This window comes from Urocitellus parryii, chromosome 1, assembly GCF_045843805.1.
Source record: "Urocitellus parryii isolate mUroPar1 chromosome 1, mUroPar1.hap1, whole genome shotgun sequence".
Classification (NCBI taxonomy): domain Eukaryota; kingdom Metazoa; phylum Chordata; class Mammalia; order Rodentia; family Sciuridae; genus Urocitellus; species Urocitellus parryii.
This window is the reverse complement of record NC_135531.1, coordinates 221,576,054-221,591,968: the sequence shown is the minus strand read 5'-3', so window position 1 is coordinate 221,591,968 and position 15,915 is coordinate 221,576,054. Positions and strand designations below refer to the sequence as shown.

General features: G+C 39.4%; 1 protein-coding gene across 1 annotated transcript in view; it reads left to right on the top strand.

The window, feature by feature from the left end:
- Stk39 (serine/threonine kinase 39) overlaps positions 1–15,915 on the top strand; it is a 269,628-nt gene that overhangs the window by 106,363 nt on the left and 147,350 nt on the right. The window contains exons 9-10 of the mRNA XM_026389549.2: positions 6,621–6,669; positions 6,772–6,837. Coding sequence (XP_026245334.2) covers positions 6,621–6,669; positions 6,772–6,837 — 115 coding nt within the window. The remainder of the gene's footprint in view (positions 1–6,620; positions 6,670–6,771; positions 6,838–15,915) is intronic.

The following is a 15,915-nucleotide window of genomic DNA, read 5'->3' as shown; positions in this document are numbered from 1 at the left end:
AATAATGAATAAATAAATAAATGAAATCCTTTAAAAAAGAGCCATATGCTATGTATTCACATTCTTATGAAATCTTTCCCTTAGACTACCTGAGAACATTATTGATAGGCAAAGTGTTAATTGCTTATTCATTTTCTCTGTAACCTCATCTGCCCTCAAGATTGTTTAGTTGTTCTCCAGAACCAACCATTAAAGTCTCTACTCGTGGTACATCCACTTCCTGAGATGCTCTTTACTTTATTGGAAAGACACGGATTGGAGAATGTATGTGAGTTAGAAAACAAACACACAAACACACACACACACACACACACACACACAAAAGATTCGTAAAAGTGACAATGGAAAAAAGTGATATTGTATTATTTTTACATAGGGTATTTTAAAATAAAATATGTGCTTCTTACCAGATTGATAAGGATTTAACTGAGTGATGCAATTCTGAAATTGTGAATATTCCAGAATATTTTTAGTCCCCTGAGCCTTTGCACATTGCCATTCAAGAACTCTTGCCCTCCCTCTGTCCCTTCTCTATCCTCTTTTTATACTCAGTTCAAATGCCACATCTTCAAGTGGGGTACATCTGGGTTGCATTGCCAACTCTGCATTAGCCTTCTCTTCCTTAGTTTCTTGTCAATACAGTGGGCCTATACTACTGACTTCACAGGCTTGTTGGAGGATGGAATAAAATCAGGTATGTAAAGCAGACAGAGGTAGTACAGTGCCTGAGGAGTCCTTAAATGCTCAGGAAATTGAGATTGCTGTTCATTATTTGCCTTTTTTTTTTTTTATTCCTGACCAAGTGGAACTGCTGTAACTTTATGCAATAATTACAGTATGCTGATGATATGGCTTTTTGTAGCATGTACACACAATTACACTGTGTACATGTTGATTTACACACCCAAACTTTCCATGAATTGTGAAGAAGGACCTGTGCTATTCATCTTTATGTGCACAGTGCCAGGTCTGTCATAAGTACTTGGTGCTCTTTCTTGAACTCCTGGAGATATTTGGGTGTTTGAAATTTTGGGGGGTGATTTGGGCCCTTTGAAAAGAATTTCAGAAACAGAACCAGATTCAAGTGGGTTGAAGAGTTGATGGAAACTTTGGGGTAAATTTTATTTCTATTTCCTTCATGTAGATCTGTAGTCAACTACTTTTAGACCTGTAGTCTAAAAGTAGTTGACTGGTACTAAAGCTCTTTAGTACCAGTAGTTGACTGGTACTAAAGCTCTGATATTGCTAAGAACTTTTGAGCAATGAGAAAAAAAGTATCACAGGGAAACAGTAACCAGGACTCATTGACTCCTGTGTAGGAGCTCTCAGGCTTGCTGTAGAGGGCTGAGCTTTTTGTCAACCTTGAGAGCTCATGGGAGTTGCCTTCTGAGAGAGAGCTGGGGTGTTGGAGCTCTGTGCCTCCTGGAGGTCTATGCATTAGCATAGACACAGAGTTACTTATATTTTTGTAGCAGAACATCTTGCTAGTTCTTTAAAAAATGAGCCATGATCTTATAGATTACATGCTTTGTATGGGTGACAAACTATAAAAAGAACCAATGTTTTCTTTGAGCAACAAGGGGGTGGATGTTACACAGATTAATCTTTTAGAAATGAATAAAAACTTGACTATTTCTTGGCAGGGGGATGGGGTAAGAAGAGCAGCTCTGCATGAGGTCAGTGGGCTGTTAAAACTTATTAATGCAAGTTGTTAGAACGATTTATACTATAGCATATTCATTCTGAATCCTTTGAGAATTATTTTAAGTCTCATGGACTTTAGTTCATCCATATGTATTAACTGGATCTTCTAAGAGCTTTGCTTCTGAGAATATTAGTACTTGGAGATTACTGCATTGTTTTTTTTTTTTTTTTAAGATTTAAAATGGAAACATCATTGAAAGCCTGGACCATTATATTGGTTGCTGGTAGCATTTTAGCATTTCTTATAAAACAGTGTCTGGATTTATATTATGTTAGTGACCATAGAAGACATGACTGTGCAGAATTCTTTCTCCCGAAGAACTCAGCTGAAAGGCAGGAGCACTTATGACTCCACATCAACAGTTTCTATGGCATAAAACTAAACGAATGTGAGAGGCTAAAAGCCACAACAAAGAACCCCAAACAAACCCTGAGATCTAAGCAGCAGCAGGCACCTCTGTTTTCCTAGCACCTTCTGCCACTCTCTTCCCTCTGTCATTTTCCATTTCTTCCTGCTTCTTTCCCCCCTACTTCCTCAGGTAGCTGGTTTGAGACACGTGGGATTGTACCCCACAGCTACAAACACTCCAGCTGACTTGAGCAGGACAAGGAAACAGTGACGTTTTATTTAGTTACTCTCTGTATAGATTTGGAATGATCTATAGCTTACCATTTGTGCCTGGGGGTGGGGGGAGATTGTGGGTTTTTTGAACCATTTTCAATTTCTTACATCATCATATTTTTATGTTTACTGATGAAGGCCAGAGGTGGAGAGAAGTGCAGAGGAAGGGGTTTTCTTTTGTGCTTTTCCCCTTTACAGTTTTGGTTACCATAGAAATGACCTTGCAGGGGAAGGGAAAGCCTTTTCCCAGTCCTGGAGCTGAAGGTATGCCTGGCATTTCCCAGCCTCCTCTCTACTTTGGTGCTAGACTTGACCTTTCCTGTGCACAAGGAGAATGGGAGGCACAGAGGTGAGAGGGTAAGGGAGGCATTTTGACTCCCCAGCTCAGCACCTCTTTCTCTGCTAAGTATCTCTCTTTCCTGTCCCTAATTTTTTTTTCTTTTCCACTAGCACAAGTCTCCTTTTTATTGCATCTTTCTCACAATCCCCACTGTACTGAACAGATGCTTAGATTTGGGTCCTGACTAAATCTAGCTGCAGGAGTTACAGTACTGGGTCCACATGTCTAGCAAAGTCACTTTCACCTCATAGATGATGATAATATGAAATCCAGCTACCGCAGTTTTCTGTTCTGTGCTAGGCACTGGGAATATAAAAATAAATCCTGTGTAGTTCCCGATTTGGAAGGGCTCCTGAGCCAGTGAAGTGGAGGTGGGGCCATAGATCCATATGAATGGAGAGTGGGAGTGTGTGTGTAGTGCGGGGTGAGCATGGTGAGCATGGGGTCGGAGCTGTGCATTCTATCTCCAGGAGCTGGGAGAGGTGCCTTTGAAAATGATGACATCTCAATTGTTTCTTGACTGATGAGCAAGGTGTGCCAGTTGGTTATGGAAAAATTTGAAGCAGGAAAATCACTGTGCTCCCTGTCATGAAAGATCAAGAGATGGGTGAGAACATCACTGTAGCTGAAGGAGAGAGTACGTGGGCATGAGGGAGATGATGGAGGAATCCAGATCTAGAAAACTTTCTTTTATTTCAGGCCATGGAAATCTCTGAGGATGAATAAGAAAGGGTCAGTTTTTTTTCCCCCTCTTAGGTACTAATATGGGCAGCATTGTGATGATGCAGTGAATGAGGAGCAAGAGGTGTCAGAGAGATGAACTAGGAGTCTGTTTTACCTGTTGGCCAGAGATGAGACCATGAGGGTTTCAAACAAAATAGTGGCCCTGACTTTCTTAATCATCTTGATCTCAGAGTTGCTTTTACTTTTTAGAGAAAATCTAAGTTATTTATAGTGTTCTTTTCCCTCCCTCCTTCCTTCTCTCTCTCTTCCCTTCCTTCTTCCTTCTTTCTTTCTTTCTTTTTTTTTTTTTGAGACAGCACTTGCCACATTGCCCAGGCTGGTTTCAGCTCTTGGGCTTTCATGATCCTCCTGCCTCAGCCTCCTGAGTTCTGGGATTAGAGGGGCACACCACCAGACCCAGCCACCTTCTTGGTTTTTAAATTTTTGTTTCATGTTGTGAGGTGTCACATGGGCCACAAAAATCCTTCTCAGCCCCTGTGTAATGACAGTTAAACATAGAATGAATGATAGAAGTAAAAAGCTAGAAATATTGCTGATGATCAGGATGAGTAGGCATTAAAATAATAAGCAAAGTTACGTCATTAAAAATGGCTAGATTCTTTCTTAAGTTCTGTGCTTTTTAACCAAGGTGCAGATTCTTAAATATAATGAGTTTACCAAGGAATATTGCCCACCTGTTGTTTAGGCCTTTATTTACTCAAAGCAATTAGCAATTTGCTAGCTATTTATTGTAGTGGATATGGAGACTTAAGGTCCTTTGTCAGGTAACTGTAGCCAGTGTTCCACTTGAAATTTGAGGAAAGAAAAAGTAATAACAGTTTAAGTAGAAAATTTTACTGCCCAGAAATACACTTATGGCCCCTGTTTGTGGCACCGATGTGCTCAATGGTGTCTCCTAATTCTTTTTCATGCTTGGGTTTGGTCCCTAAGAACACTTTAGAGGAGCTTCCAGTTTCTGAAGCATGGTTTCTAATCATTTCAAGTACTAGGAATCTTCTAAATTTGCATGCCCAGCCCCAGTGTAATACTCCTTGTACTTTTAGTAATCACTGCCTGAAAGAATGCCCAATGATATTCAATGATGCTTACACAACTCCCAGTTTTTGAGGCTCCCAGGATTTAGAGCATACAGAAAATGTGAAAAAATAGAAAAATGCTTATTTCTATACTAGGATTTAAATTTAACAATTATTAACATTTCCCATATTTTCTGCCAACATTTGCTCAACTGTTTAAAACAAAGTGAATAATAGACTTAATACTTCGCTTGCCTTTAAAATGAATGTGTCCTACATAACCACAATACTTTTTTGCACCTAAGAAAATGAATAGTAGCTTCCTAAAATTACTGCTATATAGCACATTCACACTTCTCTAATCATTTTCAAGTGTCTTTTGTAGCTTTGTCTCTTTCTTTCCAAATGCAGGATTCAGTCAAAGGTCATGTATTACATTTGGTTTTATATCTTGTTAAGTCTGTTGCAATCTGGAAGAGTTCCCTCATGTCTTTCCCTTTCCCTTTGGGGAGATGTCTGGCCAACTGTCCTATACTCTAGATTTAGTAAATTTTTTCTGTGTGACTTTTTTTTTTTTTTCTGTGCTGGGGATTGAACTCAGGGCTGTGGGCATGCTAGGCAAGCTTTCTACTACTGAGCTATACCCTCAGCTCACAATTCCAAGTTATTAGAAGGAGCTATTGGTGAAGGAAATATTTTTTTTTTAAATTTTAGTTGTAGATAGAAAAAATACCTTTATTTTTATTTTTATGTGGTGTTGAGGATTGAACCCAGTGCTTCACACATGCTAGGCAAGCACTCTACCGCTGAGCCACAACCCCAGCCTAGGAAATAATTCTTAATGGAAGAATGTCGGTTAAACATAGAATGAATGATAGAAGTAAAAAGCTAGTCTTCTGCCACTTTGCATGAGACAATTATTTAAAGCCACTTTGCTAAAGCCATTAGGGGAAAGGTTTTCAGGAACATGATATTCATACAGTGCCAAAGTATTACCCAACGGAATACTTGCTAATTGCAATAGGGAAAACCTACATTTACAGTGGAGAGCTTTGGGCCTGGGGACCAAGTGGTTAAAGTTAACATCACTAACAGTGAAATAGCCTCACAGAACTTGTGCCTGAGATGCTGCAGCAAGAAGTGTAGGAAGTCCAGCTGGAGTACCTGGGAGCAAAAATGTTTGTATCAGAAATGTTGCAGATTTCTGAGGTTATTTTGGATCTAGGAATATTTGCAGACTTTACCAGTTATGTATCCCTGATTCAAAAGTCTAAAATCTGAATCTGAAATGCTATAAAATATGAAAAACTGTTAGCATCATATCACCATTCAGATGCTACGTGAAACCTAATTGACCCTTCAGACCTAACTTTCAGTTTGAAGGAAATATAGGATGGAGAAACAAGTTGAATAACACCACAATTTGCATGTATTTCTTTATTGATTGATTGATTGATTGATTGATTGATGGTATTAGAGTTTGAACCCAGGAGTGCTTTACCACTGAGTTACATCCCCAGTCATTTTTAGTTTTTATTTTGAGACAGTATATCATTGAGTCTCCCAGGCTGGTTTCAAGCTGTCCATCCTTCTGCCTCAGCCTCCCAGATACCTGGGATCACAAGCGTGCACCACCATGCCCAGCTGAAGTTGCAATTTATTAATCTCCACCACATTTACCTTCCTCTGAGAACAGTGGTGCATGTACACTTGAAGCAGGTTCTTTCACCAGGCAGACAGAGCTTGGACACAGGATCTGTGGGCCCTTTCAGTAACTGCTGCTCCTGGGCAATCACAGAGCACAGTAGGCTATAGTTTCTTTGACAGGGTCAGATTGCTGCTTGTAGGGTTTCTTAATAAACATAGGAATTCAGCTTACAGACATGTCAGTCTGTCACCTTTTAGAAACACTGAATTCACTTAGTGAACTGTAAGAATGAAGAATGAAAAATTGATCATGCCCCAAGCTTTTAACTTACAGGAGTTTATGTGTTGTGCAGTAGAGGTGTTTAGAAAGAACTGGAAAACTGGCACTATTTTATTTGGTGCCGAAACTCATGATTAATTTAGTTTCTGGTTTTGCTAGTCCTAAAATTAGTCTTCCAGAAATACTGTAAGGTTAAGTTGTATCATCAAGGCAGTGTATTTATCAAGTGATCATTGTTTCAACTCTAATTTATTATTGATCTTTCAGGCCCACAGCAGCAGAACTTTTAAAATGCAAATTCTTCCAGAAAGCCAAGGTAACATGCTTAAAAACCCAAGTCAATCTGCTATTTTGAAATCACTGTGAATTCATATGTATCATGTTTGGTGTTAAACTGTTGGGATCATTTGTTTTGCAGAACAGAGAGTACCTGATTGAGAAGCTGCTTACCAGAACGCCAGACATAGCCCAAAGAGCCAAGAAGGTAAGCGCCACTGTCCCATTGCCCTGCAGGAGCCGAACCCCATCCAAGGAAATGATTCCCACATACTCAGGACATGTTGTTTAGTCCTGATTAGTGATCACCTAGACACACTGCCTTTGCCTTTTGGTTAGCTGGGTTTGCTGTTATGTGTTCGTGTGTGGAAACTGTGAGAAACTCAAATGATTTCATTTTTCCATTTATCATCTTTGTTGAAAGAAGGTCAGAGTGGATGAGGTTGGAATACTGAGGAGGTAAAAATACCTTTGAATATCTTTTCTTTGTGATCCACAAAAGAGGAATGGTCAATTTTAAACACAGTTTTAAATGGAAAATGACAAACTCTTGTTTTTCATGGTTGTTTGAATGTTTCTGGGACATATTTCTTTCCTCGTAAAAGATCTGTGATCTCTTTTGTAGTCTACCTGTGCTGACTAAGTTACGTTAATGGCAATCTGAAAAATTTTCCATTCTAGTTTTTAGATTTTTAAAATGGCATGTATGTGTGAGTGTATTTATTGATGTTTGCATTTATGTAGAGTTTTATTTATTTGTAATTAAGTTCATTCTGGCATGAACTCTAACAAAATTTAACTACTGGTTTGGTTTAGCTTGATTTTAAATATTAAACATTTATAATTTAAAGTATTTACATAGTCATAGAATTTAGAAAGGGAGGTTCTTCCCCTGGCCCCTGTTAAAGTTATAAACAAAGCTGGTATGAATCTGAGTTGTCTGTGCTCTAAATAAAATTGGCAAAGAAATGTGCTTTAGAGAATGCATGTCATTACGCCCAGGGTATAAGTAATGAAGGTTAACTTAATAGGTTGCCTTTTCTAGAACATAATGTAGAAAATGCATTTAGGTGATGCTTTTAGAATTGTTTAAACAAATTTTAAAGTAGACTTCAAGGACAGACCCACTATGTGTAGATATCTGAGCTCCTCTCCTGGACCAGCAGAACTTGGTGGTTTGTATTGTTTTTGCTTTGGAGATGTTGGTCCCCCTGTTGTCTCTGAGGGAACAGGGGAACCTGGGCAGACAGTCCATCCTGTGGTGCATGTACCGAGGCAGCACAGAGAAGTCCTCTGTCTGAGGCAGCAGATTAGAACCCAGAAGTGCCTGACCAGAGTTTGAGGATTCCTTAACTGCAGACTGAGGGTGGAGCCTGGAGAGATTCCCTGTGTGTTGGAGTCTGGCCCTGAGTCCTTTGGTGGGATTTCTAAACTTTGTGCCAGAGAGGATAAAAGCAGTTTGGAAGCCATTGGCTTGCACAGTACACCTCTGCAAAGGACTGGTGTTTTGGTATTTGGCTTTGCTTTCTTCTTCACTGAAGTTTCACCTGTTTTCATCCTGTTAGCTGTTTCCTCATAGCCAGCAAGGTTTTCTAGGCCTGCTTCCTTTGCAGAGCTTTAGCCTAAGACCTTCATCTTAGTGCTGCACAGTTGGCCAGCCTTTTAGTCACCTCGAATGCAAGCAGTTGGCCATCTCTCCCAAGCTTCCTGTGCATTGTATTTCTTCCCCCAGCCTCAGGACACTGGGATTCTATGTGATACCTCCTCCCTACCTTGCCTGTTCCATCTGATCACTCACAAGGTCCTCTCCACGTATCCCTCCATAACTTCTCTCCACCCTCCATAACTTCTCTATTTTATTTTATTTTTTGCTCAGAACTGGGGGTTCAACTGGGGGCACTCTAACACCGAACTACATCCCCATCCCATTTTAAAAAGCTTAATATTGAGACTGGGTCTTTCTAAGATGCCTAGGCTGACCTTGAACTCTTGATCCTGCTGCCTCAGCCTCCTGAGGAGCTGGGATTTCAGTGCTGGCAGGTTTGCTTCCTTGCCATCATCAGCAGAGTGCATTTCTTCTTCTTGAGATGTGCCCAGAGGTGAGTGCTGGCTGAGTGATCACATGTTCTTTAATAAACTGAGGAAAGGCCATTTGGAACTGTTTTCCACTCACTTGAATCCCTGAATGCCTAGCAGACTTTTGCTCCTAGGATTCCTGTTAATAGTGAGCACCTCCTTCCCTGTCTTTACCTTGTGATGTTGGTCAGCAAACTTGATGGTCCTTCCTGGAAACTTCTCGTGCAGACTTGGCTGTAGACAGTAAATGTTAATTTAATCCTCAAGTGCAATGGAAACTTTTATTCTAGGATGTCTTCACAGTTCCCTGTTTTTTTTTTTTTTTGTTTGTTTGTTTTGTTTTTTTTACAGTGTTTAAGTTGCTTTTGTTCAAATTTGGTACAAAGGTCTTTCATGTTACTTGTGTCTTTCATTCTTTCTTTTTAGTGAGGTCTTTTCAGCTACTTGCTTTCCTATTTGCTCCGGTGTCTCCTGGTTGTTCTGCTTTCCAAGGTGTAGATTTGTTCCTCAGAGGCTTCTTATTGATGCTGGTGCTTTGATGTTTGTCACTTCAGTTTGTTGTTTTAAAATAGAAAGAAATAATTCATGCATGCACTATTGTTTAAATGACAACTGGTTCTGTTAGTAAAGTTCTTAGACAGTCAGGCAACATGCTCTTCTCCCTATGGTGACCACAATAAGAGAGATTTTTTTTTAACACAAATGTTTTTCATATTTAAAAAATATAGGCTAGTCTTGCAACTGCTTCCATAAAATTCTGCAGAGCCTACCAGTGCTGTTCTTTTGCAAGGGAGAGCGAGAAGCCTGTCACATTGTTTGGCCAGGCTGCAATGCATTGGTTGGAAGCCACGTAATTCCATGAGGGTGGGCAATTTGTCTTCATCCAGGTTTTAATTCAGGAAAAAAATAAATAAATAAGATACCACCGTTGCTTTTCTGGTAATTTAGTGTTATAAACTGTGCGTGCGTGCATGCGTGTATGTGTGTGTGTATGTGTGTGTGAATTGCAGAAATTAAGGATATTTGTTTTCTTATTGTGGAGTATTTGGTTCCTTCTGGGTTCTTTTGCCTATAGACAGTGTTGTTTAGGGATCTTCTTGATTCTTTGGTGCTGCTAATTTTTCTGTCTGTAAAATGGAAATTCTCTCTTACCTGAGGCATACAGTGAAGGGTAATGAGAGATTTGATGTTCTTGGATCCTAAGGTGGTCTATATAGTCTTAAGTAAGAACATGCCAGTGAAGACCCTTGAGAACAGAGTTTAGTGCAGTTGTATAACTTCTTTTCAACTTTTCACTTATCTTTCTGCATGAGAAGAGAGGGCTTTAATGCCATTACTGCCTCTCAGCTGACTCTCTAAGGGCCTGTCTCCAGCCAGCTTTGGAGATTTGGAAGCTTAATCACGTGCGTTTTGTCATTTACTCAATTTAGTAGGTGGGGAAGGATGTCAATCATCTGTTAAAATTGAATTCAGATGCTTAGGGCGATGTGCATCTTCCGTAGGAACATGCAGTTCTCAGCATTGGCTGGGGTGTAAGCTTTATGCCAGTGATGGGAACCTTGAGTCAGCGCACCCATCCTCATGTTCAGGTGTTTTCTGAAACCCACATGTGGTGGGATAAAAGGGCAAAGAGTTAGTAGTTACACACATGTCTAACTGCCAACTGCTCAGCCAAGAGCATATTGGCCAGAAAAGGGATAAGGTGGGAGAAGCAGTACCCAGTGCTTTTTAGGTGGTTTTCTGTGTTTTCATGGGAGGTGGAATTGCTGCAGAGCTTTTGCCTGCATTTTCTTAACCACATAAGGGGAAACTTAAAAATGATTAGTTATTATCAGAAGGTGAAGAGGATATCGCATTATTGCCACATGTGGGTAGAACCATTGTATTTTGGAAAGATTGGGACACATTTGTGGGGTTCCCAGAATTTTTATTTCTTTTTGTCTTTCTTGGATTTGTTTTGTTTTTGATACTGAGAATTGAACCCAGGATTGCTTTACCACTGAGCTACGTTCCCAGTCCATTATTATTATTATTTTAAATTTTGAGACATGTTCTCACTAAATTGCCTAGGCTGGCTTTGAGTTTTCAATCCTCCTTCCTTAGCTTCTTCTGTAGCTGAGTTTATAGTCTTGTACCACTAAGCAGAATTTCTTATGTGAGCCTGTGAGGTTGTTCTCGTATTAAGGACCTAAGGATGTTGGCCCTATTTGATCCTCCTGTGTGCTTAGGAATCCATGAATAGACATAGTTACAATTCACATTTATTTAATACTGTGTATCAATAACTTGCCCTATGTGTTTTTATAACAGTACGGTTATCAAAATCAGGAAATTCACATTGATCTGATTCTATTATTTAACTTTAGGTCCTAACCAGAGTTTTGCTAATTTTGTCAATTTTCCCATTAATGTCATTTGTCTGATCCTGGAATTATTTAGTTGTTGTGTCTCCTTTAATCTAGAATGGTCTTTCCTTTTGCAAGGAAATATTTATGGTGTATGTCTTTATAGTTGCACATTCATAGGATGTCAATGGTAGGATTTCCCTGATTTTAAGTGATCCGGTACATAAGGATCACTTTGCTAGCAGATTTAGGCAGGAAGTGAAGATGGTACTGCTCTACTTCCTGCATCTGGGCTGAAAAGAAGGATACCAGAGCTGTTCCCTTCATCAGGTGAGCTGCCTACCTTCTCTGGGCCTAACCCATACAGTGGAGCTAGCCACGTTATTCAGTGCTGCAGGGTGATGAGCGCTGATCTGTGCAGGATGGCTGGCTGTGTGTTTGACATGCCATGGGGGTTTGGTCCACAGTGATGTCATGATAATCATGTAAATAAGGAGAATGACTATTGTGTCTGCATAATAATGGACATTTTTTTTTAAGTGTGTAGAGAAGGCAGGATTGAAGAGAGTTCTGACAGTGGGGGGTGGACGATGGAGATGTCTTCTACTGCTGTTGCCTTGCAGGAAATGGAGAAAAAGTCCATAGAAACCCTCCAGAAGGAAAAGAAATACAATCATGATTTCACCCTGCTTCCTGTTCTACTGTCTTTATATTTTCTTTCCTGACTCATCAAGATGCAGGCACTGGGAAAGAGCCAGGACTTTCTCTCATTGTAGCAAACCCTCTCTACCAATGACAAGTTTGATGTGTGTATTTGTGAAGAGACATAGAGCAATAAGAATTAAATGCACATGCATCAGATATTCTTCAGATCACTCTCATAGCTTTTCTTTGTTTGTGCTGAACAGTTATACTTGAAGACAGATGGGGCAGCTGTATTACCATACTCAGCACATGAAAGTGTGTGAGGTGGAAGGACCTGCCCAAAGTCCCAAGGCTGGCAGAGGCAGGAGTGGGACCCCATTCTTATTTCTGGTTCTGTTCACTTTCTACTAAATCATACCTCAAGAGGAAGAAGAGGAAAAAGGAGTGGACAAGAATAAGCAGAGTAACATAGAGTAAGTAGGAAAAGGGGTGTAGATTTGTCATTCTCAGCATGAGGGTGTCCACTCTATTTATGAGCACTAGGAGATGCTAAAAGCATCACAGTAGGAACCTGGGAAGTTTGCCAGAATTTGAGCAGGTGCAAAGGGAGTAAGGGGATAAAAGGGCTTTGGAGAATCTGAAGCGTAGAGAGATGTCTAGGGAGAATATAATAGCATCCAAAGTTATTAAGCACTTGTCAGAAACTCGTCTTCTCACTCTTAAGCAGCAAAGGTAATACCTCCCATGTTGGGAGAACTGAATTTGGCAACTCATAGGACATGCATGGCACAGTGGTTGGGAAAAAATACTCAATAAATGTTTGTTATCATCATTATAGCAAATGTTACTATATTTATGATCACATATGTTGCTTTCATTATTACAATTTCCTCATTATGATGCCACTGTTGTTTTCATAAGTCTGAAGGACTGCTGCTGCTATGGGCCACACCTCTGCTGCTGTTCTGTTTCTGCTGCTACTGTAACAGCTGCTTCCAACAGTAGACTCTGAGGTGCAAATAGAGACATGCTTGGTTTTAGTTTTGTTCCAAGTTTTCCCAGTAGAGGGCAGCAGTAAGTTTTAGTCAAACAGTAAAAGTTTTGGCTTTTGAAAGGTATCAGACCAGTCTGGTAATAAGGGATAAAAGGTAGGTTAGCTCCCTACTGATCTATGAACACAAGCAGCAGCCTTAGTCAGTCGGGGGTGTTTCATTTGTCAGAGGATTCAAGGTGATGGTCTAAGTACTTTTCATTGTTACCACTTTTATTTTAAATTTAAATTAATTTATTTATATTACATTTTCTGTTACCAAATCCAAGAAATGTACATTATTCGTGTCAGAACAAAAAGTCTCAATTTTGAAGATAGGGTTAGAGAACTTCCAGTATTTGGGGGTCAAATTTATATACAGTTGGGGTGGTGGCAAGCTATTTCCAGAAAGTTCTTTGGTTTTTGCAGTTCTCCTTAGAGCTGAGTAAATAAAGGTAGGGAGTATTCAAAGTGCATGTTAATCATGAAGGGCAAGTAAACAGACCTCTACAACAATTTCCATATATTATGGATTTAATATAAAATACTCCTGATGATTCAAATGGGCCTGAGAGTGCAGACTTCTCTCTGCTTAGTTTCTTACTCTTGTGTACAAACAGTGGTAATATATAAATATATAAATAGTTGCTTGTATATCTCATCCAGGAGCCCACACAGATAAAAGGTAGGACAATGGTGATGGAGGATATTATTTTTCCTATTTTTGGAGCTGAGAGAACAGTAGACTAGAAAGTTTAAAGCTATTGGTTTAATTGGGACTGTAACTGGGACAGGTACTCCCAGAGTGTAAGCTCATGGATATGTTCATCAATTTTTAAATTTTAAATGCTTTGGTTTTGTTTGGTTTAGAAGACAGAGTTTGGTCAGAGTGGTGCTTTTGGTCACTAGGGGGTGCTATCAGAATAGTACATTTCAGACTCAGGACAGGCATACTTACTAGACAAACCCTTGCAGCTGTGGAGTTCTTCCTTTTGCACTATAAGAACTTGATTGTTGTTGGTGCTGGAGGTGAATTAGACAGACAAGCACAGAGGAAAGGACAAGAGAAAAGCATCATAGGGAATTGTTTTCAATGCACAGGGTGATTTGGGTTTAAAAAAAAAAAAAGCATATATTCTGGAATAGTGGCTCCTTTCTGATTGCTTTTGACTAGGAACATTGGCTTTTCACCCTGGAGATTGTGATTTGCTGGTCCCTATTTATGGGAAGTGTGTGTATTTTTTTTTTAGATTGGAAGTGTCTTTGAAGACACTGAGCTTTGTAAACATCTACAAATCTCAGAGGTCAACTTTTGGAGAATAAGAAACAAAAGATGTATAGGCTGAAAGTATTTTAAAAGATACTATTTTTTTTTACAACTTTGTAGAGAACTGATTTTTCTCTTTTACTGGAAATGAATGGGCAAGTCAGTGTTCTCACATCATGTTCAGTTACATGTTGAGGTCTGCATATTCAAATGCAATCATTTTTACTTTGGGGAGATTTGCTAACTTTTTCCAAATGCTTGTGTACATGAAGCTTAATTTACATACATGTGCAGAGAGAACTGCATGCATGCCTGTTTACCTCACTACCTGTGCATCCCACACTCCCTGAGCATCCTTGGTAATCCACCAGGGCCTGACTGCTTGGAAAAACTCCTCCTGAACTTGCACCTTTTTGAGCCTAAGACCTCTTTTGTAAAGCTTTCTCATAGGGTCCCCCCACTCCCTTCCTGGGCCTGGTCTTTCACCAGCACAACTTCTACCTCTTGGGCCTAATTCCTTGTTGTACTTGGTGTCACTTGTAGTTTGCTTCCTTACACTTTTACCTCCTGCAGCGTCCTGTGAGCTTCACAAGCAGAATCGGTGTCACGTTATTCACCGTGTCCCCAGTGCTCAGCACTGCCTTGGTCAATTAATAACTATTTTTTGGACAGAAGCTCAGGGAGCAAAATTGTGGAGTCATGGTGATATCCTTTGTGGGAGCTAATGTTAGAGCATGAGGGAGGTAAAGCAGATCTTTTAGTTTTAAAGGAGAATGGCAAGGTATTTTTCAGTTGGTGCTGTATTCCTGAGTGTCAAGTGTAGGACTCAGGTTTACATTTCTTTTTTTTTCATCAACTTTCTGAGAGTCCTGGGCCGGCTAATTACCTCGATTCACCTTTGCTGCCCTTTCTTAAAATAGAATTTTTAAATTTTATCATCTAATCATTATGAATTTCGGACGTTGGGTTGTTTGACAGCAAAAAAAAAAAAAAAAAAGTTGTCTCTACAGTTGAGCATATTTTCTATTTTAATTTTTTCTCGCAGCCAGCAAGTACATACATTTTCCTTTTACCTGAAGCCATATTTAATTAATGAGGTATTCTAAAACTAGATTTGAATTAATTTTAGTTTTCTCTAATGCAGGATTACTTATAATTTATTCCCTCATTTAGGAGAAATAATTTTAAACTTTCTTTATCATGATCCTGCAAATCTTTAAAATGAATATGGCATGTTGGAGAAGGGAAAGAGAAGGACATGGAAAAAAAAATGGAAATTTTGCACATCCTAGGGAAAGAATAATGTCACTGTCAAGGGGAGGAAGTTCAAGTGCTTCACTTCCTGTTCCCTCACTTTGTGGTCATTCAGTCTCAGGGAATATGCTGAGGTGAGCAGTGGGTACAGGACCCTGAAAAACCACCTTGAGGGTGGGGGCAGGATGTACTTGTTTTTGGTCTAATGAAATGTGATTGGCTTAATAGAGATTCAGGATTCAATTATATTTTCTTTTTTGAAAAAGCAAGTTTTGTTTTTTTTTTTTAACTTTAAAGTCAGTAGTTTTAAAACAAATTAAAATCGAAGGGACCCAGTTAAGGCCATGCTTTGATAAAGGATTTTTTAAGCTTTCCATTGAATTACTTCTGACAGATTCAAATACTGATCTCGAAGTGTGCCTAATGACTTTTATTTATTTTTTTATCGCAGACACACACAAAGTAATGAAACCCTTGTATAACTTACAAAGCAAAAATAGAGCTAAGGAATGCAAACAGCAGCCTTTAATTGAACCCAAATTTGAAAGGCCATCTGAAGTTGTTTGGGTTGTTTTATACCCAGTTTGTTAGCAGATGTAAGTAAATTGGGGAGGACCAGGGAAGGCCCCTGGATTAAGAGAAATGTACTGGCTTTGAGGAAGGCTGTGG